Source organism: Mixophyes fleayi, chromosome 8 (genome assembly GCF_038048845.1).
Source record: "Mixophyes fleayi isolate aMixFle1 chromosome 8, aMixFle1.hap1, whole genome shotgun sequence".
NCBI classification, from domain to species: domain Eukaryota; kingdom Metazoa; phylum Chordata; class Amphibia; order Anura; family Limnodynastidae; genus Mixophyes; species Mixophyes fleayi.
In genome coordinates this window covers 139,258,226-139,283,710 of record NC_134409.1, presented here as the reverse complement: position 1 = coordinate 139,283,710, position 25,485 = coordinate 139,258,226, and the positions used below count along the sequence as shown (strand labels likewise).

At 44.6% G+C, this 25,485-nt stretch overlaps 2 protein-coding genes across 3 annotated transcripts; one reads left to right on the top strand and one right to left on the bottom strand.

Moving 5' to 3' along the window:
* Positions 1-1,406: 1,406 nt before the first annotated feature.
* Positions 1,407-12,699, bottom strand: GLYCTK (glycerate kinase). Of its 2 annotated transcripts, none has more exons than XM_075183800.1 (5): positions 12,678-12,699; positions 6,215-6,596; positions 5,641-5,792; positions 3,544-3,719; positions 1,407-2,963 (listed from the first exon to the last, which is right to left on the bottom strand). In XM_075183800.1, exons 2-5 carry the CDS (start codon positions 6,577-6,579, stop codon positions 2,091-2,093), a joined length of 1,566 nt encoding a protein of 521 aa, XP_075039901.1. In that variant the 5' UTR covers positions 6,580-6,596; positions 12,678-12,699; the 3' UTR covers positions 1,407-2,090. The 2 variants fall into 2 exon arrangements, with proteins under 2 accessions (XP_075039901.1, XP_075039902.1); XM_075183801.1 differs by lacking the exon at positions 12,678-12,699 and adding an exon at positions 6,859-7,538 and having other exon boundaries at positions 6,215-6,587.
* Positions 12,700-13,231: 532 nt separating this feature from the next.
* WDR82 (WD repeat domain 82) lies at positions 13,232-24,106 on the top strand. The gene is made up of 9 exons (XM_075183798.1): positions 13,232-13,799; positions 16,513-16,610; positions 17,048-17,114; positions 18,526-18,625; positions 18,709-18,825; positions 19,698-19,853; positions 19,935-20,004; positions 20,087-20,229; positions 22,544-24,106. Exons 1-9 carry the CDS (start codon positions 13,639-13,641, stop codon positions 22,571-22,573), a joined length of 942 nt encoding a protein of 313 aa, XP_075039899.1. The 5' UTR covers positions 13,232-13,638; the 3' UTR covers positions 22,574-24,106.
* Positions 24,107-25,485: the final 1,379 nt, after the last annotated feature.

The window sequence follows — 25,485 nt, the reverse complement described above, 5'->3', positions numbered from 1 at the left end:
AGCAAATGAGCTAAAGTAAGCCTGCACTGGGGTCATGAGTTTGATTCCCAACCATGGCTTTATATGTGTAGTTTGTTTGTTCTCCCCGTGTTTGCGTGGGTTTCCTCCTGTACTCCAAAAACATACTGGTAGGTTGACTGCTACTAAATTGACCCTAGTCTATCTCTCTCTCTGTGTGTGTATGTTGGGGGATTTAGACTGTAAGCTCCACTGGGGCAGGGACTGATGTAAGCTGCGGAATTGGTGGCGCTATATAGATGAGACTGTATATAAAGATTGTCTTCTGTATATCTTATTTATATATTTGACGTTATTACTATGGATTGTAAATATGTTATATACTTATTTTAAATGTTTTAACATCTGCTTTGTAACTGTCCCATGATCACATCAGTATTTAGGGCTGTACCCCTGCATGATACCCGCTGCCTGTAGACGGGAGTCCTCATTCTGAAACGCGATGTGGTGTTGGCTCCTGATCAGCGAAAGAGCGGTCGTAACCTTATATATTATTATATATGACATGAATGTGTTGTATAATGTGTGATTGCTGAGCTTAACTCAATATAAACTCTTCTTTTTCTTTTATTTGTTTATTTGACACCAGTTGATCGATTGCAGCTTCCTTATCCCTCTCTTTATATTATATACAGGGCTGCATGTCAGGCGGTGGTCACACAAAGATTTCCTTCTGATGATCCTCAGGCTGCTCAGTTCATATTTTGGTATACTGTTTCTTGTACACGAGTTATAACATAGGTGACTTCATCTGAGGTGCAGTTTGCAAACAAAACAAATTTTATTATGATTACAGTATGTAAATCTGAACATAGCAATTTATTAGCCATAGATATATGTGAATAAAAGAAAACGCTTATTACTGTCTATTTAATACTGTTTTAGATCAGAAATATTTTTGCACATGCTGGTTTGTGTTTTTAAATTAAATATAATAGAGAACACAAAACAGCAACATAAATGAACTTGGCCAAGATAGGAAGCTCCGCCCCCAGCGACAAAGTCATCTCTGTTATGTGGAGACCTGACGCTATCCCGGACTCCATACCTGTGCAATGTGAGATTATAATAAGCCTTATATTGGCTCAGCTACAGTCTTTACAGAGGGGCTCAAACCTCTCAGGAAAACAAGAGATATACATATTAAGGTGGACTCAAACCAAATATAAGCAGTGTAATGCATTTAAATATAGCAATATTTAAATGAGCAATATAAACACAGGAGATGGTGCAGCGGGAACAGAATAAGACAATCTGAAACCACTCGATCGTTTCTTCAACTTTACCAAGAGCAAAATCCTCGTCGGATACAGACGAGAGGAGTTTCTTGTTGGTTCCTGGCAGCGGCTCACAGCCTTATATGTAAGAATATATATGTACAGAATACCAAAGGAATGACTTTTTATTAAATAAACAAATGACAATGAAAAATGACACCACATAAAATGAAAACAATCTACTAAAAAGGTCACATTTTTTTAAAGTATATTATTTAAATACATGAAATGTTTGTTTTGCAGAGGGTGGAACGATTTCCTCTATTTAATAGAGCAGAAGTTAGACTAACAAGTATCCAGTGATCACCATGCGGTAACTAGTAGCCTCTGATCCTATTCTGGCACCACTCGATTAGCTAAGACTGCGGATAACACTCACTGGGCACTCCATTCCACTCCTGTCGACCGCAGGCTGATATTGGGACCAGCTATAAGCGCAGTCCTTATTTAAGAAGAATTTATATGAATTCATTGCTGATTATCTACGGAGGACTATATCGTTCTGGTTATTGAACTGGGATTAATATTTCCTCAAGATAAGTAAACAGGATTTGTATCTGCATATTGAGCTGCTTTCCCCGGTTATTTAAATATCAATGATCTGTTTATATGGTATATTAGGTTGTATTGACAGTTAAAGATGTTTAATCAGTTTGTAATTAATGCTATATGTATTTTTTGGAATGAACGGTTTCTTATAAGAATTATTATACGGATTCTGCCATTTTATTTATCTAAGTTGGTTTATGTCTCTTCAAGTTGAGATTTTATCACTGTAAATATTCTCTCTCTGTCTTACAGCTGTCTCCGTACCAGCAGCATCTGTACATCCATCACGTTGGTCCCAGTAAGTCCAGTGACCAGAAGATATTTCCCGTTTTGGAAGCGACTGAAGAACCCATTGGAATCGCTGAGATAAAGCGAGTGTTCGGCATCCAGGCCACGTTCCAGAGCATTTGTCATCAGCTGTGGGTAGACGAAAGCACCCGTGGCCTCGGTGGGACCGTCCTGCCCGTCTGTGCCCCCACTCAGGAACATTACCTGACAGCCCTGCATGCTGGCCTGAGATTGATGCCACTCCGCAGCCACTCGTAACGCCATCTCTTGGTTCCTCCCTCCCTTACCCTTTCCCTGCACCTGAACTGTGGTCTCACCTCCGAAAAGGACACAGATGGAATCCACGCTCCCAGTCAGTTTCAACTCCTGCAAGCGGTCAGCAAGGTTAAGGCCAGAAACCGCCATCGTGGAGGCCAACGCTAGGACCTCCTGTTCCAGCTCCTGCTGCTGAGGACTGGACATCAGGATAGAGCAGATGACTTTGGCGAGGACGGCATAAAAATGGGAGACATATCTCACGTCCCCACTGATGGCCGTGGAGAGGAGCAGGGTAAAATAACCCAACTTCTTAGCTTCCTGCTCCGCCTCACGCAGTGCGATGAAGTTGGAGCCAATAAGGATGTTGTGGACATGGCTGAAATGGTCAGGAGATTCCATCAGTGGCCTGGAGCGCAACACTTCTACTACTGCCTCCGACATGGAGTCTCTCAGACCGTATTTACTCATTATCTGCAGACAGTCTTCTGCGCTGTGCGAGCTGCAGACGGTGGGGCCACTCGCAATGACGTCCAGGTCATCGCCAATCACATCGGACAGGATCAGACTGACCACCTGGATAAGACAGAAACTGTGTCAGTGTGATGGCAAAACAGATAACGAGAGGAAAAATGAGCAGAGATTTCTGTCAATCTCTGCCACGTTGGGCGTCTCGCGGGCGTTCTGAGACACCTCGCAGCTAATTGAATTCCCCCTATAGTCTTCAGTAGGTTTGTACCACTCTCATACCTCCTAAGTGTCCAGATTTACGGATCTAAAAAGCGGTGGGGCTTACACTGACGCGGGCGAAGTTTAGCAATACGGTGGGTAGGATTAGGTGGAAAGTTGGCGTGTTTGGTTGGATCAGGACGGAGTTTAACAATAAATCTTGTTATTGCACTACTCCGTACCAACCGTCCCCCCTCCTGGTTTGCCCCTCTGCCCATACACACCGTTGCTGCTCCGAAAATGGCGCCATCTTCTTACTCTAGGTGCCAGTAGAGGTGCAGTGAGCATCAGACGTCTTGCCCTCCTCTGTGTAGGGGGACACTTTAATGAAAGCACATTATCTGCCTGTAATCCCGGTACGAGCGGCTGTCCCTGGTGTTACATGGTATTACCATACAGTGAGAGAGGCTCTGCCCATTACACTGACCTGTGCTGGGTACGCTGCCCTCGCCAGTCCTCCCCCCTTCAGCTGTGACAGTGCCCTCCGCAGGGTGTTCAGCTCCTGGATGGTGGCTCCTCTCAGAGCCAGCTGCTGGGTTATTGTCTGCTTGTCCTGCAGGGTAAGGGGGGGCACGGGTGCTGGGAGGAGGGCTGAGCCCCCACCTGAGACCAGGAAACAGCTGTAAGGAGACCTGTCCCACATTACTGCTACAAATACACATCATCAATCTAATAATGGAGACACATTAAATCTATATATTACTTGTACAAAGATGCAATAATATGGTTATTTTTATTCTAAAAAAATATATTTATTTCACAATATAAAATAAACCAATGGAGTAGGACATATCTGTATTTAAAGAAACGAAATATTAAAATTGGTGAAGTAATAGTACTATGTGATACAGATCAAAAACACAGAGGGATAAGAGATTCCCCCACAGTTCCTCTGATGTCCCTCTATAGTCATTCGTCATTTTTTCTGTTATTGTAACAATAATTAATGTCCGTACTCCTCAATATTTAAATTGACCCTCATAGGTCCTATAGCTGGTGATTTAATTCTGTGGCATTTATATAGTTAATAGTATGTCATTAGTTTTTGAAACATGAAATCACAATTTATTAATACATCCATACTCTCCCTGACGAAGCCCCACGTGGGCGAAACGCGTAGGTTGATGTACAACATGCATTTCTAAGCTCATGAGCATCATCGTTCTGTATTCTACACTACACTGAAATCGCGCCTCTGCGCATGCACATTACCCGTGGCAACTCAGAGACGCGGACATCCAGCTGTACAGAGAGGAGGGGCGGTCGGCCAAGACTTCACAACGCTCCACTGGAAGACCCGGGAAAGCGGTCCAGCTGCACGCTGACACCCAGAATCCGGACCAGGACTGTTCTGGGCGAAATCTCCGAATCTAGGCTAGTGGCTACTCAACACTACTGTCCTACAGTAAGTGTATGAACTCACTGCACATGATCACACTTACTGTCTATACTAATGAAATCCCAGTGCAACCTTTGTGTATTGAATTAATCCACATACAGTCTTAAGGACTATTGGACTCATTGGCACAAGGCTCTGGAGTGTACCTCAATATCTGGAACAGCTATTCAGTTATCTCTGTTTCTGTTTTTGGTTTTGTTTTATCCTCTTGTGCATTAGATACATAGTTTTGCATTAGCCACAGACTCTCTGTGTCTTAAACACCTTACATCGGTCTTCATGCACCAGCACACTAAATACTGGTCATTTTACTGTGAACAATAAATCAGGCATCAAGCCGATTGTTCACAACACACTAACATTGTCATTATCTTTTATACATTTGCGCCTGGGAATACCTGATTTATCCATTACTACAATTTATTGTGCCTCCATTATTAGAATCTTCGGTCTTTTACGGATCATCGCTATTCTAGAAGACACCCTAATAGATCTCTCTTTTTGGGACATATTGCTTGGAGAGAATGTAGATGAGATAATTCTGGTGCGGATCGTCCTCCTTTTCCCAAGAATAAACAGCCTAAAACTGATCCAGCGACTCACAACTGGGACTATGGTTAAAGATTGAGGGTAGGAATTGGGGACAACAATAAGGGATTGGAGTTAGGTTAGAAATTGGGGATAGCGGTTGGGGGATAGTAACTGGGATTTGGAATTGGGTATATGGATCTAGGTTAGAAATTGGGGACTAGGGTTAGCGGATGGGTGGCTGAAGTTAGAGACTGGATCAGAACTTGGGGACTGGGGTTAGTGATGGGGGATAGTAACTGGGATTAAGAATTGGGGACTAGAGTTAGAGGTTGGGTTAGAGACCTACATTATTGCTGCCAATCGAACTGAAGCCCAAACGATACCCACTCCATCCATACCACGAGCAGACCACACTGTCCTACCACCAGATCATACTGCTCTCTTTTGTATTAAGAGCCATCACTCGTTTCCTCTATCAAATATGTGACCTTTCCACCTCCATTACCCAACCTATCCCCTCGGTGTACAGTCCATATTATTATACATCAGACCCCCCCAGACCCCAGTGATAACCGGCTTTGCTCCTTGTCTCACCTGAGATCAGCACCAGCAGTAAATGTCTCTCCTCCAGCTTCTCAGCCAGCTTCCGTATTTCCCCAGCGGCTCTCAGAGCTGCCTCATCCGCCATATTGTTTGCGGCTCCTTCCATGACGCGTACCCGGGACCCCGGAGACAGCAGCATATCCCTGCAACCACCACAGAAGACGTTTTTCTAAACTTTACTACAGAATAGTAAGAATCCCTCCTATACAATTACTTGGGGAACAGATTTTAATGTAGGGTATCCATAGTAACCGCTCTACTGTGGAGGCAGCCATTTTGTGAGCTGAACCAATATTCATGAGAATGCAGCCAATCGATTCATACCTCGGTGATGTCACCCATTCCTTGGAATTGATAGGCCGTATGCCCATCAATAGCCCCCCGCCATTGACAGGAACAAAGACTTTGGGTCATGTGTTTACCACAATAACACATTTCTATTGAATTTGAAGTTGTTAGGCCTCATTTTGAAATAGTTTTTAAAGGACAATTAACGTTTTTGGAGGTATTTGTGAGCTAAACAGAATACATGAAGTGAAAGGTACTTCAGGGGTTGGGACACTACCTCCTTCCGGCTTGTTTTAGGCTCTCCTCCATCCCCCGGGGTATACTGATCACCCCCTCCACCAAGTGCTTCCCAACAATCTGCTCCACGGCCGCGGCCATTCCCAGAACTGCTTTTCCGAACCCCACCAGGTAGAGATTCTTGTCCAGAGTAATCTCCTTCCCACCACACTCCAGGACGGAGGAGCCGGCAGTATCCCTCACAGCCAGGGCCCGCCGCAGCATGCGGGGAGGTAGGACGGACGATACTGCGCTCCAAAATATACGGTGCGCGTCTTCCTGTAGGGAGGCCATGGTCCTGACGGCTCCGTGTGATCGACAGGAGAGGACACGTCCTAGGTTTAGAACACGTGATATCCTGGCCATAGGGGACCGTTAGATGCCTGCAATAAGAATCAGCTATTTATAGGCAGCCTGTTATAATAACTATTAATAAACGGTAATACCATCAGATAATGGAAAACTACTGGTGGTCATATGTCTGCTGAGAGCCATAGATCCAACAGAACGAGGCACTGGAGCTATACATGTGCCCACTGGGATTAATACCTCTTATGTTTTACCTTTGTAGCATGCAATCTTTAAGTATAACTCCATCATAAACTGAAGATTCAGTGGAACATTTTAAGGGAAACCCGATCCCAGATTACTTAAGTGGGGTCTGGGGTTCATGTGATCTAGCAGGTCTCCTGATAGTGGTGGGTTCTCAGGATCCGCTCTTTGCTACCAGAAGCAGCGACCATGCAGAATGTGGTACCGGGCGTAGTTCCAGAGTAGAGGCAGAAGCCTTGGGGGGTTGTCCCCCCTATATCCAAACCTCCAAACCTTTACCTTCCTGTCTGATCTCTTCTTCCTGACACTTCATCTTCAAGATCTGGACACAGAATAACAGGATCCGTCTCTCACAGAAGCCTGGAAGCCGAGCAGCTTATTCCCAGCGTCTAAAGTCCACTATTTGTTTACCATCCCGAAGGCCAAAACTTTTCACTGTTATATTAATGATTAGCAAGTGGCCGCTACCAGCGTTACTGGTAAGGTAATACCTTGGTGTGGGGATAGGGGTCATTAGATGACTCAGACTGATACCAGGTGCAGGATTATTAGTACTGAAGCTGTACTTTAACACAGCACAGCAAACAGCAAGTTTCCAAACGTACGATACATGATAGCCACATGGGTGCCAGCGTTCTGCAGATGGCAGTTCAGTGTCTCTGGGTATGTAAGGGCAAGATCCCTGGTAGCTTCACTTCATACATGGCACAGAGCTTCTGCGATTTAACACCGATAACCGCCCGTGTCTCCCGGCTTGGGATGTCGGCTCACACAAAGCACCGACATCAAAGGCACTCCGTACTAACGAGCTTAGATTCCTGCTTAGTATCCCTAATACACGAGTCCCTCGCGCTGTGCTGACCAGCGTCTCCCCCCATTGTATCAGATGCTCCTCGTTCCAGCGCTCTAGAACTTACTTACTACCTAACATTAACTTCACTTCTTCCTTTTATGCGGACCTCACCTCCCCGAGCAAATACATGACCTCCCTTCAATACACACACTGTATAACATGTTGTGCAGTGACATAATTAACATATCACAGGGAGAAGAAGGTTACTTGATTTACACCTTGTCCGAGAGAATAGAATCACAGACTGCTCACAATAGCCTAATTAACCTACAGCTAGAGGTGCAAAGACTGTGGAGAATAGTCTATTACCCATATCTTTCATAGTCTGGCCTCCAAGGCTTATCCTCATAACCTGTGACATTCCTCACTCAGTGATACATTTACATTAGATATCAACATAAATTACAGATTACAATCTTAACACAATTGTGCCTTCCTCATAGAAAATCAATACGTCTAGACTATATCTACTTGCAGATTGCAAATGGCACTTTTTACCATTTAAACTTGTGACTTATACCAGCCAAATATTAAATAAATATTGTCAAGTATGTAACTGTGTTAACAATGACCTTAGAAATACATCACAACATTGGCACACTGTATATTCACAATATTAAGCAACATTCGTGATACAACTGTAAAACACATGTACAGTATTAAGCCACATTGAACAACTGGATAATGCACCATTTAAATCAAAGTCCAATGGAATTGGTAGAGCGGGACCAGGGCTATAAAGTCTATGAGCCTTGCTTTCCTGAAATGTGCTGTAGCATGACAACCATTAAATAGTCGCTGCTTTACAACCATAGATTGAGAATAATTGGAGATGTTATTGAGCCTTGTGCGAGTGTTGATGGGACAGTCACGTTTTCTGCAGAAACACCTAAACATACGCAGCTGGTATATAAATGATCAGAGAGCTGACTAGACACGGGGGGGGGGGGGGGGGGGGGCTGCTCTTTGTATTTGTCAGGTTGTAGAACTTTTTCACAGTACAACAAGGCAGGAATTTAATTTCTCTCCAGGCCCAGAGTACATGAGATGCAAAATATCATTGATGCACGCACAGGAAATACCATGATAAACCTAAAACAGACAGTCTGATTGCAATAAAGGAGATGAAGAAAGAGTTAACAGTATTCTGGGAAAGCTAAGGGGTGGGATGTAAGAATCCAGAGAGACAGTGGCCTCTCCTGACCAGTGATTGTCGGATGAGCAGTTTAGAAGTCAGTGATTTATGACCATGAAGTCTCTTTGTCTGCAGCATCGCTGTGGTGTGATAGGGAACAGAGTTCTCTGTTCACCTTCATGTGACACTAACTGAGAGTACCATCACTTTATAACACTGTTGTCACTCACCGGACCGTGAGTGCCTCTGCGCTGGTGCGTGGTTCTCTATCCTTCCTGCCGGCGCCTGTCCTGAGCCGCGGCCGTCCGCCATCTTGATGCGCAGCATCCATGAACTCTTATGACCTTGCTTTTAACCTAATTGGTGGATCAATCACCTCTCCCTATTTAAGGCACCTGTGGCCATGGTATCGTTGTCTGATCTTGAGTCTCTGAAGGTGTCTCCTGTGTCCTGTTCGTATCTTCAGTTTCCTGCTGGATTACCTGCTCTGCTCATCGGCGGTTCCCATATCCGCTACTGACTCCTGTGTCCTGCTCGTGTCTTCAGCTGTCTGCTGGATTACCTGCTCTGCTCACCTGCGGTTCCCATACCCGCTACTGACTCCTAGTTCTTCTGCTCGTGTCTTCAGCTGTCTGCTGGATTACCTGCTCTGCTCATCGGCGGTTCCCATACCCGCTACTGACTCCTGTGTCCTGCTCGTGTCTTCACCTGTCTGCTGGATTACCTGCTCTGCTCATCGGCGGTTCCCATACCCGCTACTGACTCCTGTGTCCTGCTCGTGTCTTCAGCTGTCTGCTGGATTACCTGCTCTGCTCACCTGCGGTTCCCATACCCGCTACAGTCTCTCAGCTCTCCTGCTGTGCCTGCATATCCTCGTTGAACAAGCTTCTCTACTCAGCAGCGGTATGCATACTTGTTATTGACTATCAGCTGTTATCCTGCATATCCGCTTTGGACAAGCTTCTCTACTCAGCAGCGGTATCCATACCCGCTATAGACTATTAGCCGTTACGCTGCATATCAGTTTGAACAGGCTTCTCTACTCAGCAGCGATATGCATACTTGTTATTGACTATCAGTTGTTATCCTGCATATCCGCTTTGGACAAGCCTCTCTACTCAGCAACGGTATACATACCCGCTATAGACTATTAGCTGTGACGCTGCATATCTGTTTGGGACTAGCTCCTCTGCTCTCCAATTGTATTTATACAGTTATACTCTTATCACTCCTCCACTTATCCGCACCTGGACAAGTCCTCACCTCATCACAGCAGTGGTACAACTTGCTATACGCAGACCACTGACTCTCCCGCTACCTACCTACACCTGGACAAGTCTTCCCTTCACAGCAGTGGTACAAATTGCTATACGCAGACCACTGACTTCCCCGCTACCTACCTGCACCTGTTCACGTCCACTCTACTCTCCTACCAGTACAGCTGCAAGTCGCTGACTCTCCTACCAGTATAGCTGCAAGTCTCTGACTCTCATCTATTCCATTGGCATCATCTCTCCATCTGCTGTTATATACGTTCCTACTATTCACCCTACTGCCAGAGGACCGCTGTGTAAACCCCGCCCCTCTGGTAAGCATTATCAACTGGTGAATCCTGGGCAGAACTCCTAGTGCCCGTGACAACTGTTCTCTCCTACTCAGATAACCGCAGAGTTAAAAAGCGCTTGTCTGACACTAGAGAGAGGCAGGAAGAGAAATGGTTACAGCTGAAGTCCCACAGTCCTAGTATGTAGGACGTTCATTTCTGTTTCTCTGTCTATACAAATAGCAACAGTTACCCCTGAATTTACCAAAGCAGCCGCCATGATGGCTCAAACTTGTTCAGACGAAATCATCTAAAATAAATAGTTTATCATCACAGAAATACTAAACCTGAGAAAAGACCGCTCACTGTTCTGTGCTGTAATAACAGCCACAAGCAGCCATGGCTGGGATCCCGTAGAGATCACATGTACACCTGAAACATGCATGTAACACACATCATTCATTACCCATATGATTGAGTCCTAATCGGAAATATGCATGTGACAGCTTACCCATCCGACCGCATCTGATTGTACTCGCAGCTCCCCGTGGCTCGGAAGTTTACGCAAATGATTTTGCAGCTTGTCAGCATACACTGAGGTTTGTTGTTCCAATCACCGAAAATAGCAGACACAAACTTCTTCCTTGGTATTGATTTTAGTTTTTTTGCAATAAATCAGGAAAACACTAACATCTTGTTCAGATATAGATATGAAGTTTAATTGAATCACAGTACCCAACGCGTTTCTCCACTTCATGTAGTGTGGTTTCCTCACATATATGTTTCTCATTGTAACATTTGCCCGGGAAATACAGACAGCGCTAGCAGTATGACCTTGGAGAGCCCTATCTGTGTGGAGTTTGTATGTTCTCCCCGTGTTTACCTGGGATTCCTCCCACACCCCAGACACATTCTGCTAGGTTCATTGGATTCTGACAAATCATCTTGTGTGTGTGTGTAGTAGAGAATATAGTCTTAAGCTACACTGCTCCCCTTACCCACTAGTGTATAAAATCATGCTCTTTCTAGAGCTTTTAACACTAGTAGAAGCATGTACAGGGATGGAACCTAAAGGCTCCAATACCCACCTGCGCTTGCGGACAAGAGCATTTGTGGTGTGGCTGCACCTCTTGGAAGCTGCTTTCTCTATTTACTTTCATTGGGGTCAACTGCTGGTCACCACTACATCACCTGTGTTTTTGTCAGCGTTAAAATAAACGCCAGTGGCTATACGGCTTTACTTGGGCAAATTGGTAATCTTAATAATAACATAAATTACAAGTGGATTCATGTCACAATCTGATGCGATTTTGCTCCAGCTCTTCTCATTTGTCTTCTAATTGTAACTATCTGGCCTGTATGCAGTCCGGGTTATTTGCATCGTTTGTGGAATGAGTGGGAAAAGACGGCTCCGCATGGCATCACACCTTGAAGTGGCTCCGCATGGCATCACACCGTGAAGTGGCTCCGCATGGCATCACACCGTGAAGTGGCTCCGCATGGCATCACACCGTGAAGTGGCTCCGCATGGCATCACACCGTGAAGTGGCTCAGCATGGCATCACACCGTGAAGTGGCTCAGCATGGCATCACACCTTGAAGTGGCGCAGCATGGCATCACACCGTGAAGTGGCTCAGCATGGCATCACACCTTGAAGTGGCTCCGCATGGCATCACACCGTGAAGTGGCGCAGCATGGCATCACACCGTGAAGTGGCTCCGCATGGCATCACACCGTGAAGTGGCTCCGCATGGCATCACACCGTGAAGTGGCTCAGCATGGCATCACACCGTGAAGTGGCGCAGCATGGCATCACACCGTGAAGTGGCTCCGCATGGCATTACACCGTGAAGTGGCTCCGCATGGCATCACACCTTGAAGTGGCGCAGCATGGCATCACACCGTGAAGTGGCTCAGCATGGCATCACACCGTGAAGTGGCTCAGCATGGCATCACACCGTGAAGTGGCGCAGCATGGCATCGCACCGTGAAGTGGCGCAGCATGGCATCGCACCGTGAAGTGGCTCAGCATGGCATCACACCGTGAAGTGGTGCAGCATGGCATCACACCGTGAAGTGGCTCAGCATGGCATCACACCGTGAAGTGGCGCAGCATGGCATCACACCGTGAAGTGGCGCAGCATGGCAGGTATATAACAGTGTGTCACTAAACATGCTGGTTATATACCTAGGTGGAAAACAAGTGTAAAAAGCAGAACTAAGGTATCAACTCACTGTGAAAAGGAGATAGGTTGGCAGAAAATGTTGGAATAATAACAGTAATACAGACTGTTCCTCCTCTGAGGTCCCTGTTCTCAGTTCTGGAGGATTTCATGACCTGATAATATACATAAAACACAATATAATGCAGAAAACTCACAGTGACAGCCAGCAGTGAACATGCCACACACAATATGGCGGCCACAGCGGGTCACAGCGATCATCGTGGCCTGCACGTCCGAACATTCCAGCAGCGCGCCACGCACAACATGGCCGGCGCGCGTGACGCCACCGGGCCCGGCGACCAATAGCAAAGCCGGATTTTCTTGCGCGTTCCGTCGACGCGATGTCTCCCTCCGACTCTGCGACAACATGGCGGAGACAATGAGAGCGGGGAACGGGCGCCAAATCTGAGAGCAGCGCCGGAGACAGCTGGGCCAGGGGCCCGGAGCCACCAGGCATCACCGCCCGACTCGCCCGTTACCCGGAACCTCTCAGCCCGTCGGAGAGTCGTAACCACACCCAGCCTGTCAGCCCCGGGGGCTGGTGTACCCGGAATAACCGCCGTTATTGCTGATCAACCGGTTCCCTACAGCCTATATATCCCCCTGTGACCCCCATCAACCCCTGTGACCCTAATATCTCTCCCTGCCCCCCTAATATCTCTCCCTGCCCCCATATCTCCCCCTGTGACCTCCATACCTCCACCTGTGGCCAATACCTCTCACTGAGGGACCCATATCTCCCCCTGTGACCCTCATCAACCCCTGTGACCCTAATATCTCTCCCTGCCCCCCTATCTCCCCCTGTGACCTTCATACCTCCACCTGTGGCCCCTACCTCTCCCTGAGGGCCCCATATCTCCCCCTGTGACCTTCATACCTCCACCTCTGGCCCCTACCTCTCCCTGAGGGCCCCATATCTCCCCCTGTGACCTTCATACCTCCACCTGTGGCCTCTACCTCTCCCTGAGGGCCCCATATTTCCAACTTGGCCCCCCTGATCCCCACCACAGCCCCCCCCCCCCCCCAACATTACCACTTACACCCCCATATCCTCCATCTTCCTGCCTACGCCCCGTCTCCTTCTCACAGGGGCGCTCCGTCTTCACCAGGGCAGCCATGAAGCTAACGGACAACGTGCTGCGCAGCTTCCGCGTGGCCAAAGTTTTCCGGGAAAATTCTGATAAAATCAACTGCTTCGACTTCAGCCCCGGCGGAGAGACGGTGATTTCCAGCAGCGACGACGACTCCATTGTGCTCTACGATTGCCAAGAGGGCAAGTGAGTATTATTACTGCTAAAATTATCCAATATTTACAATGGAGGTGGTCATATACTATTATTCTTATCATTTATTTATGAGGTGCCGCAAAGAGTCGGCAGTGCAGTACATAGAGCATGGGACGACGGTACAGAGCATACAGGCAGTACAAAGACGAAGTACAAATAATGTACACAAATTACAATCCCAGCAGAGAGTATGTGCACAGGCAAAGAGGTAAAAGTGACAACCAGTGCACAGATAGAGTGGGGAGTGAAGAAAGGTGGCTGAACCTGTGCCCACTATTGTGGGCGCCACTAACAGGATCAGGGTAAAGATGGAGAGACAGCAGCAGGAGTCGAGTGATGAAAAGGAGGAACGAGGGAGAGCCTGGGACAATGGTAAACAGGAGGAATAGGGACATGAGGATAGAGGGCCCTGCTCAAGGGAGCTTACAATCTAAAGGTGAGTGGGGAGACTGACTGGAGATAGAGGGAATGAGAACTCTTAAGGGGAGAGATGAACGTGAGTAGGGAGAAAAAGTGAGGGGCAGGTAAAGTATGGTAAATGTAGAAGGATAGTGAAGAGGGTTAGATGGAGGAAGGTTAGACTATTCTGAACAGACGGTCTTTGAGGGAGTGTTTGAAGTTAGGCAGGCTCGGGAAAAGTCTGATGGAACGGGGGAGTTCATTCCAGAGAAGGAGGGCAGCACGGGAGAAATCTTGTATGGGGGAGTGAGAAGTTGTGGCAGCAGTCCATGGATGATCATAGAGGGCGAGGAGGAGTATGAGTGGAGATGAGGTTGGAGCGATAAGGAGCAATGGAGTTTGAAGAGGATTCTGAAGTGGAGGGGGGGGCAAATGAGGACAGATGGGAAAGGAAGATAAGTTGGGCTGCAGCGTTCAGTACGGACTGTAGTGGAGCGAGACAGGTGTGGGGGAGGCCAGTAAGGAGAAGGTTGCAGTAATCCAGGAGGTAATGAGAGAGTGGATGAGAGTATTGGTGGAGAGGAAGGGTCTGATCTGGACTATATTGCGGAGATGGAAGCGGCAGGATCGGGCAAGGGATTGTATGTAGGCGATTTAGAGAGGTAGAAGTAAGCGACCCCAAGGCAACAAACTTGGGGTGCAGAGGAGATGATGGTAGAATCAATGGTGATGCAGAGGGCGGGAGGGGCGGATTCTCTAGAGGGGGGAGGGGGTTAGAGAGTTCAGATTTGGCCATTTTGAGTTTGAGGAAATGTTGGGATATCCAGGAAGAAATGGCAGAGAGGCAGCAGGACATCTTATTGAGGATAGAAGCGGAGGGGACAGGAGATGAGAGGTAGATTTGGGTGTCATCCGCAGAGAGGTGGTACTGGATGCTGAAGGAGCTGATAAGATCACCTAGTGAAAAGGTGTACAAAGAAAAGAGCAGAGGACCAAGGACGGAGCCCTGAAGGACTCCTACGGGAAGAGACAGAGAAGGAGCAGTTAGAGAGATGGGACGTGAATCAAGAGAGGACAGTGTCAGAAAGGCTAAAGGATCGAAGGGTGTCAAACAGAAGAGGGTGATCGACTGTATCAAAGGCTACAGAAAGGTCCAAGAGGATGAGAAGGGATGAAATGGATATGATTGTTAAGCGTTGCAGAGACATCATCAGTGCAGACCTGAACAAGGCATAACGAGGGTTGTGCTGTAACAGTTGACCAGCAATGATACAACATTAATGGTTTATAGTATTTATACGCTTCCTTGTCCAGTTCTTGGAGAATATAGAAAGTTCTGTATTGTTCAGGTTTCTTGGTCGTGCAGGACGCTGAGTTTTGATAAAGGAGCCCTGCAAGATCTTTACAAATGTAAAACCTTTTATATGTCAAAGACCTTTATGCGGAGGACACGTTGCATTTACCACACGTTGGGATCTTTATCTACTTTTGCACCATGTGCTGTACACGGAAGGAATCGCAGGTTTAGCTCTTGCACATCGGACGATGACAGGGAATATAACGTACAAATATTTGGAGGACCACATCTGGCTGCCAGTTGGAAATCCCTGATCTTATGAGAAAGGAAACAATAGAAGGTGTTGTCTGAGGAGTGAGTTGGTTGAAAGTGCATTGGTTATATAGAGGAGGGAACCTGAGGCCAGGTAGGTTGGACATCAGAAAATGTAACGCTAGGTACACACTACAGAAAATGTCTCCCAGTGCTATATGATTAACGATTTTACCAATGACTGGAGAAGAAAAAATAAGTCCCAATCAGCCGATTCATGTGTACACACTATACACGTTTGTACACGAATTACCTTCAGATCTGTGCTCCTCGTCTATCGTAGTCATCAGCTGAAAAGATTGTGACTCTGCACACGCTATGGAGATCTATGGACACTACTGGTCCTGAGTGCATACACACTGCATGATTGGAGCAACATCGTTCCATCAATGAATGAGATTTTTAGTCATCCAATCATACCATGAGCTTCGGAACGATAATCAATGCGATATTGGGGCCGAACGGTCTTTAATCATGTGATTGGCCCGATAATGGACTGAATAACTGGTACTGTGTACCCGCCTCAGATTCAGAGAATAGCTGCACTTTTAGTTGATATAAATTAGGGGAAGAAACGACTGTAAAACAGGATCGTTAGGTCTTTGTAGACAATGGCGACTAATGTATTTTCCCCTTTGATTGCTACAGGTTATGTCAGTGTATTGTCACACTTCATGTTGTGTTATGTTTTGACAGACCCAAGAGGACGTTATACAGTAAGAAGTACGGTGTTGATCTCATCCGATATACACATGCAGCAAACACCGTGGTCTATAGTTCCAACAAAATTGATGGTATGTCATTCTCTATTGGTCAAAGATTATATTCCCTGACCCTAAGCATCCTGTGCCCTCATTGTGTTTCTGTTTACAGCCAGTGATATACATTACTGTCAGTGGTAGGTTACCCTTCTGTCAGTGTCACAGTAGGTTTGCACCGTGGAGACGTCTTCGGTTGGAACGCTTGGATCTGGGCTGAGGTAGTTGTTTGTACAGTTTAAGGGTCTGTGACACCACCCGCGGTTGGAGATAACTGTACAGGCTACTGCCTTGCCTAGGACACAGCACAAACGGCACTGAGCTCCTGGATCAACAGACCTGGTATCATGGTGTTTGGTAACTTCTTCACTTTCTTACATTGTAACTGAAATATGTTTTGTTATGGGAAGTGTAGATGTAAATCTGTTCTATGTTACATACAGCTGATCGCTTTAAAATATGTCTTTCTGCAGATACTATCCGGTACCTCTCACTGCACGATAATAAATATATCCGTTATTTCCCTGGCCACAATAAAAGGTGAGTGAAAGTTAAATAAAATATAAGTATATATTAGTCACTGGAAATCATATACAACCATCTCTCACCTATGGGGGAACAAAGAGAAATCCGCAATGTTACATCGCCGCAGAGCGCCCTCGTGACCGTTCTGTAGATGCTCCGTAGCTAATTGAATATGCCCCATAGTGTTAAAAACAGCAATGCATTAAAAATCTAACTGATGGCTTTGACTACTGAGATATGTTATCCAAATCTGTTATTTATTTTAATTTTTCGAGCTAAAAAGGGTTGCTCAAAACTAGAAACTTTGGAAATATAAGTGGGTTGTCTTATTAAAATGGTTTAGGAAAGAAAATGTTCTAATTGGGTAAATTTGTTGCAGCCAAGAGCGTTAAAGAAAACTGTAACGGCAGCAAATAGTAGTGCGGGAATATTTGTGATATTTAGTAACGGTGTAATTTATATTGACGGACATTTTGAAAGTGTTACTTAGGGTAGTACATGTTGCCTTGAAGAGCTTGGCCTTCCTAAGTCTCCAGTTGAAGGGGAACCATCCTCCCCTTATAGTGGAGCGATTAAGCTTTGACGTTGTGTATTTGGCTTTCGGGCGCTGCCATGTATTGGATGAAGAGCCTTCTCTGATTGCTTCAACCTATCGCCAATGGAGCAATTGAGCGGTTTTCTAGCTATAAAAGTGTTTGACGTACCCGTGTACAGTTATGTTTTAGTATTGCTCCGAGAAACCGCCTGTAATAACATTATATAACACCGTTCCAGTGGGTAAAGAGAAGTTGAAATATATTTTCTTTAGGTACAATTTGTTTTATTTGCTTTTCTCTTAAAAACAGTCATCCAGGATTGAGTTCATGTTCTCCAATTAAACCGTGTTTGTCTTTAATGTATTTATAAAAAGTAGATCAACTCCAAAAGTAGAAGTCTGAACCTTTATAACACCATTTCTTCACTGTATGCAAACATACACAGGTGACTCCATCTTGTCACCAAGTGGTCAGATCTATGTATACTCATGTGGCCAAGTCGCAGTGATCCAGCTGTTTGATTCTTTTGCCAAATTGGCAGATCTATGGGTCACAATTAGTGTGATTGGTCGATGACCACAGACCTGGAGAGATTGTGATCATTTTCCTACTGTGTTTTTCCTCCATTCTTAATTAGTATCTGAATGTTCTGGGTCTGCAGGTGTTTTGTGCCTACGTACTGCGCTGTGCAGCGTGTAAAGGCCCCTTTATATGTACACGTCTTGTTTAGAATATGGATTCTTTTACAATAGTTTTTCACCTGTATTCGGTCTTAACCAGGGTTAGATAAAGGTATTATGTTGTGTAGATTGTTCTCCATATTTGTATCTTGGTACTGTGACCTCCAGAACAGTTTCTTCATGGATCGTAACTCCCATTATATTTTACAGGGTGGTAGCATTGTCTATGTCTCCTGTGGATGATGCATTTATTTCTGGGTCCTTGGATAAAACCATAAGATTATGGGACCTTCGGTCTCCCAGTTGTCAGGTTAGTAACGCTCTTCCCTGATACATACCTATTGTTAAGGCCTATAGAAACCATCCTGAGGATATTCATCTTCCTCCACACAGGGTTTGATGCACCTGCAGGGAAAGCCAGTCTGCTCCTTTGATCCCGAGGGTCTTATATTTGCAGCAGGGGTTAATTCAGAGATGGTGAAGCTGTATGATCTGCGCTCTTTTGATAAGGTAACGTCGGTTGAATTAATCTAAATGTTTGCGTGGACAATAACCCTGGTCACACACAGGCTGATAGTGGTCTTTCTCCGACCACATGTCCGATAATCGTCCAATTGATTTTTATCGGACTATTACCAGTTGTTGGGTGGCTGCAAGGGCCACGTGCCGCAATGATCAAAGATTTGTTGCAATATTCTAATGTGCAGCCAGTTTTAGCCATAATCTATTCTATTTTATCTATGCACGTTTAAACCCCACTGCCCACATACACCAGGCCCATGGTTGTAGCTAATAAGAAGTAAGGTAAACTCTTTGAATGCCGCTTCTTTGAAACTGACCTAGTCATGTGCATCCTGAGTGCCAAACGGTTAGACCACGGCGGTCAGCAGGTCACATCAAACACAACCCAACCAGATCTACAATCATGTCCGATAATCTTCCATTCGGTTTGGAGCTGAACACGAGGCAACAACAGACAGATTTGTTGAAAATATCACTGTGTATCACTGGCATTATCCTATTTTCATTTGGAAAGGTTAATAGTAGAGAAACATATTTGTATTTTTTGTGTAGGTCTATCTGCAGCCTGTATGTTCACAAAAAGATCACTAGTCCCATTCAGCATCTGTTTGGAGATCTCCGTTGTCGATCGGGATGTAGCAGTTTCTTCTTGTTTTCCACACAATGCAATGAACGAAAATCTTAAACAATTATCAGTGTAGACCCCCGCTGATCTCCGGGCTGCTCCATGTATTTTCTCATATTGCGTTCTGCGTTGGACGGACCGGGAGAAACTGCTCATCCTCGGTACAGTTAACGCTAAACTCCTATAAACTAGGATTTCAGAAATTAATGTCTTGTATTGGAATTCCTTATCGCAGGGCCCATTTGCCACCTTTAAGATGAATTATGATCGGAGCTGTGAGTGGACATCGCTCAAATTCAGCAACGATGGAAAGTTAATTCTGCTGTCTACCAACGGCGGCTTCCTGCGGCTGGTCGATGCCTTTAAAGGGGCCGTACTCCACACTTTTGGAGTAAGTAGTTTGTGTTAAGTCTGTAAGTGGATCACATGTCTGCTGGTAAATGGGATTATAATATGTATTCACTTCCGACAGGGTTATAACAATACTAAAGGAGTCACACTGGAAGCTTCATTTACTCCAGATTCTCAGTTCATTATGATCGGTAAGATAAACAATAATCATATTGTCCCTTGTTTTATGGCTCTTTGGTTTGGGTCCTTCTCATCATCTGTGTATCTGTGCAGGGTCAGAAGATGGAAAGATTCATGTGTGGAATGGCGAGAGCGGCATGAAAGTGGCCGTGTTAGATGGGAAACACACTGGACCCATCACCTGCTTACAGTTCAATCCCAAATTCATGACCTTTGCAAGTGCTTGTTCCAACATGGTGAGTGAGATTCCCATTCTCTGTTTCTGCGTAACGTGTTATTAGTTTGGATTACGTAAATATATGGAATAATTTGCATTGCTGCAAATATCCTCTTGTTGATGAGTTGAGCAGAGAAGAAAACCACATGTTAAATATCCCCCAGTTTCTCTACCCTTCTTTATTCCAAAATGCAAACAGCAAAAACACATTTCCCACAATCTGAAGAGATAAATCGAAGCTGGTACAGAAAATACAGACATTTCCCATATCTGATTGCATCTGTTCAGAGGGATCCATCACTTAGGAGACTGCAAGCCAAAAAGTTTTAGGCTTTAGGGTTTTTTTGGGTAAACATAGAAGTGCAATATAGAGTTGTTGTTTTGTCTGCTTGCAATTTAATTTCTGCTGCCTGGGACATTGGTAGGTCCCGCAATGTTTGTTTATATAGGCGGGAAAGTGTTTATCCAGCTACATTGAGGTTTAGTCCACTCCCGTGACTGTGGAGTGTTTATCCTTTATTAAATGTAATGTGTTTAGTACAAAAGCACTGAATCCATAGATAAAATATTTTAAATGACTATTTTGTTGTTTTAGCTCCATCATAATAACGTGGTCATAGAAAGTGAGGGTGACACTCTGCGGAACAGCGGTACTTACACCAAGCAGACCACTGAAAATCCTCCTCTGCTTTCCATTCTCCCACTTAACCTTAATTAATCCCAGACTGAAATCTTAAGTGTTGTGAGGAAAGCACCTTAGCTGGGACGCTGGTTGCCCTCTGTATGATTCAGCTCACTCGGGCAGACCATGATATATCCAGAGTATAGTTTTATTGACCGCACTATAGACAGTTTGTGTGTGCAAGGTAAATGGTAGCGTGTACCCTCCAACAGCCTCTTGTAGTCAGCTCCCCAAAGTCACCTTCACAGCTTCTCTGGAGTCCTCAGTCTGATCCTCCTGCAGTGTTACCGTTGGATAGACAGTCCTGTGTCCCCCAGCCTGGGATACTGGCTCACCCTGACCTGAGAAGGTTTCCTCCGGCAGCACCACAATACCTGCCCCAGAGTCCTTTGTGCTGGTGCTATGTACACCAGGGTCCTCCTAGATGGAATGCTCCCTACTGTTCTGTGTTGCCCCTTCTTATGCTCTCAGAATAGCCTCAGGCTGCAGGGGTGTGTTCAGCTTCCTTCTATATCAGAGCATCTCAAGTGGCCCAGAATATAATACACAATGACCTGGCTGAACTGATTAAATCGAGTGGTTACACCTAAGAACACAATGTCTGGATCTTCAATATACAAAATTCTTAACTCCCATCTGATTTGCATGGAGGAATGTGGATATACAGCAGATTAACATGACCTCTGTGGACATGTGAACAATAGCTAGCTTCCAGCCACACAATACATATTAGCCTGCTAAGTTACTTATCCATGTCTGGTTTCTCAAGGACAGGTAAACTATGATTAAATGATCGACCCTGACCACTCCAGTGCTGTTGAAAGGCATTGTGAATTACCCATGCTGACGCCTAACTTCAAATCTGACTGAGCCGAGCGTTCAGCTGAAACAAGATGACAACTGTCTTTGCATTTCCAATACATACATACATATAATTACATACATAAATATAATTACAGGTAATAGGGTGAATTGTGTAGTATAAACCTGGAATAACATAAACAGCGGTGCATTATGTTATATTTCTCATTTCCCTGCAAGTGTCTAGAATTGTGTGTCTCTAGGGCAGAGTTGGTCTCCAGGAAAATGGCCGACACTGAAGCAGGTTTTTACAGTTCAAAACATCTTACGTGTTTGAGTGAGAGGCCAGCAGAACAAAGATCTGGAGACCACTTATCTGCCATCACCCCAGACACTAACACCTTGCTAGGAGTCGTTCATCTGCATTTATGTTACTGTAATGCATTTCTTAATATTATTGTGTTGGAATTGTTGTTCTAGCCCAACAGTAGTTCTCTATGGGGTGAAAGATCCAGTGCCAGACAAATCATTGGACCAATGTCTGCAGATTTGGAGTCTACAATTCCAATCTACTAACATTAGTCTAGTTACCATTGGGTCTCCCAAACCAGCCAGTATGAAGTGTATCTGGAGAGGATATTTAAGTATATCTTCGATAGGTACAGTGTGTAATTTGGGGGGGAAAAAAACACTCTAAGGGGTAAACAGAGTAAAATAGAATCCACACAGTTGGACATATACTTTTTAAACTGCAAGTTCTACCAAAGTGTGTAATTTTCTTTCTTGTATCTACATAAGTGACCATTTGTATTTTAGTCCTTAATTGTCTCTTCTGTCCCTGTTTCTGCAGGCATTCTGGCTGCCAACTATTGACGACTAATTTACCAATCGCCCACCAGCAATATCAGGAACTGGATGTTGATTCTGGGACTCTATTGGTCTTTCTTCCATGTTCCATGAAGTACAGAGAATTCCCTGCCACGTCTCCAGTATTGCAACGCTTCCGCCATAAACAGACCCTTCCTAGTTGCCAAAACTGCCCATTGAAGTTTCCAGTTTCTGCACCTGTATAGATTTTATTGCTGTCCAAACAACGGACAATAAAAGACTTCTGTGTTGTGCCTGAGAAATTGCTTAATTGCATTAATTTGAAAGGACTTTATTATTATTTTTTTTTAATCCCTGTGGTAACATTTTTATACATTTTTCTTTCTGTATTGGTGTAAATGCTCTACTGTCTATGATTTACCCGGACAAATTACATAATCAACTGACCTTCGTTGCTGCTGTATTTCAGACATCCTTTGTGCAACTGTGTTGAAATGCAGCGAGGCTTTCCCAATGTGTTTGTCAAGTGACGGATGTATATTTAGTTCCCTGAAAATTGGAGTGACGGAGAATTATTGTTTGGATCTCTGGTGCAATGAAGGGGCTAAATGTTTAAACACTTATTTTATATTTTTATCCATTTGTGCATTGTGGAAAAGAGAAAAATAGAAATATTAGCTGCAAACTGAGATAGTGTTATCACGCTGACATCTGTTGTGGTGAAGTACAGAAAGCCTACAGGAGTCACTGTGTTTATAGTGTAATTGTCACACGTGGTAGTGGTGATTCTTGTGCATACGTGGTTTCACTACACCTATTCTCGTGCCTCCTGTATATACCAAGAAGACCAAGTTTGAATTTGAGAAATATTTGTAATTTCATTAATTGTTTTAATTTGGCTCCTGAAAAGTTTTGAGACTTGAATATTTTCTGAAGTTCTTTTAGTGCATAAAATTGATATAACTGCACCAACTTATATTCTCAGTTTTCCAAAGATGGCAAAAAGAAAGTTTATGACTGAGCCAGTATTGGGAGATCAGTTTGCAGTATAGGAAGCAATAAGAACTGATTTTGTGGTTCCTGCTAACTCACTATCTAGACGGCACAGACATACCCTGCAAATGTGGTGATAGAGGAGGCTCTTATCACCACAAGAAGGCGGTTTCCTGTTAAACTATATAAGGCAGGAAGACGAGGTTGGCTCTTGGTTGACATATTTGCAGACAGGACGAGCAGTGAAGAAACTATGTGGATCTCAATTCCCAGTATGCGAATCCCTGATGTATAATATCTTAATATTACTACTTGCACTGTCTCGGCTTCAAGTATTTGAAGGGACTCGGCTTCTGGAACCTGCCCATCACCTCTTCAACAAGTCTAAGAGACGGTCCATCGGCAGTATTTCTGAATAGATGTATTTCATAGCCACACATTTTATATTATCCAGCTGCACAAACAAATTAAAATTTATTTGCAGATGTGTACATAAGTGTTGTAATATTGTGAGTCTACTGCAATAAACAGTCCACAACCGTTTCTTGTATATAATGTTTTTTTACACAATAAAACCATTGTCTAAAAGTTGTGTAACTTGTAATGTGTTCAATACAGAGTTAATGTTGATTGGTGTCTGGGAAATTGGTTAAATAACAGAGTGACTGTAAGAAATGAAGATGGAAATCATTCAACTGGGAAGCAGTGGGACGTGGCAGCTCAGTCTAATGGGATTGGTAGCAAACAACTTTACACACTCAAGGTGCAGAGCAGTGATCTCCATGAGGCCCGTGACAGATATTCACTGCTTTGGAGTTGGTATAAGTATTCTGGACTGGTGAAGTAACCGTGGAGCTTAGAAAGGTGCAGCATTAAAAAAATGAGTAATTGGTGCTATTTAAGAATTCTGTAATTGGGACTAGAATTCTTACATCTGCTTTTCTTTACCTCACTGTCATAAATTCTCTGCTTCCTGGGAAAATTACATAATATAAATTCATTTTAAAGGTTTATCTGAAACAAAACTTATGCATACAATTCCTACTGCTATTTCCAAGGCTCCAACTATTTATTCTACAAATATATAGCAGAGAATTTAGCTTTGCAGCTATTTGAAAACCTCCATCGCTTTCGGCTCTTGTGTGTTTTCTGTCCTTTAGCAGACGGCTGTACAGAGGGCAAAAGAAGTAAGAAACGTAAATACGTCTTAACGACAAACTGACCCATCCAGAAGGAACGTCTCCATAGTCTGGTTATTCCTTATATACTAATAGATGTATCAGTGCAGTTATGAACCCATTAAACGTCTGATATTTTAAAACCAGCCATTCTTAACGGGGTTTCAGGTAGAGGTATTATAGTCCACAGCCTTATAGGATTCCTGGGAGTAATCTGAAATAGGAGGGAGACCTGATAACTCCTGGGAGCTGTGGCTGAAGATTGAATACAATAAGGTGCTCAGACCACAGTAAATTAAATGTGCAGTGATTGTGTGTATTACATGGCTGCCAACTAACTGCAAGGACAGACCTAGGTATAAAACAAGGTCTCTGGAGATTTGTGTCCCTGTATTTCCAGCACTGACCATCAGACCAGTATTTCTGTTTTTGCACATTAGATCTAATTCCTGCCATTTATTGGTATAAAGATGATCTGTGTCTTGTTGGCCTCACATCCAGCAATAGGGGGGGGGGGAGGGCTGGTGCTGTGTCCTACCTGTGACTGCAGCTGAACTACAAGTACCAGCATGCCCTGTAACTAGCAGGTTGCACCCTATGTCACATGTTCTCTGTCCATAGTAAGACTGTGATACTAACAACCACATCTCTGGTATCAGCTATTGTGGAACTATAAGCCCCAGCATGCTCTTTGCAGGAGCACGTGGTTTCCTGCCTGCAGCCCGAGGACTACATCTCCCGGCATGCTCCTCGGCTCCCAGCAGGCCGCGCGGCGACGCCTCTGAAATGGCTT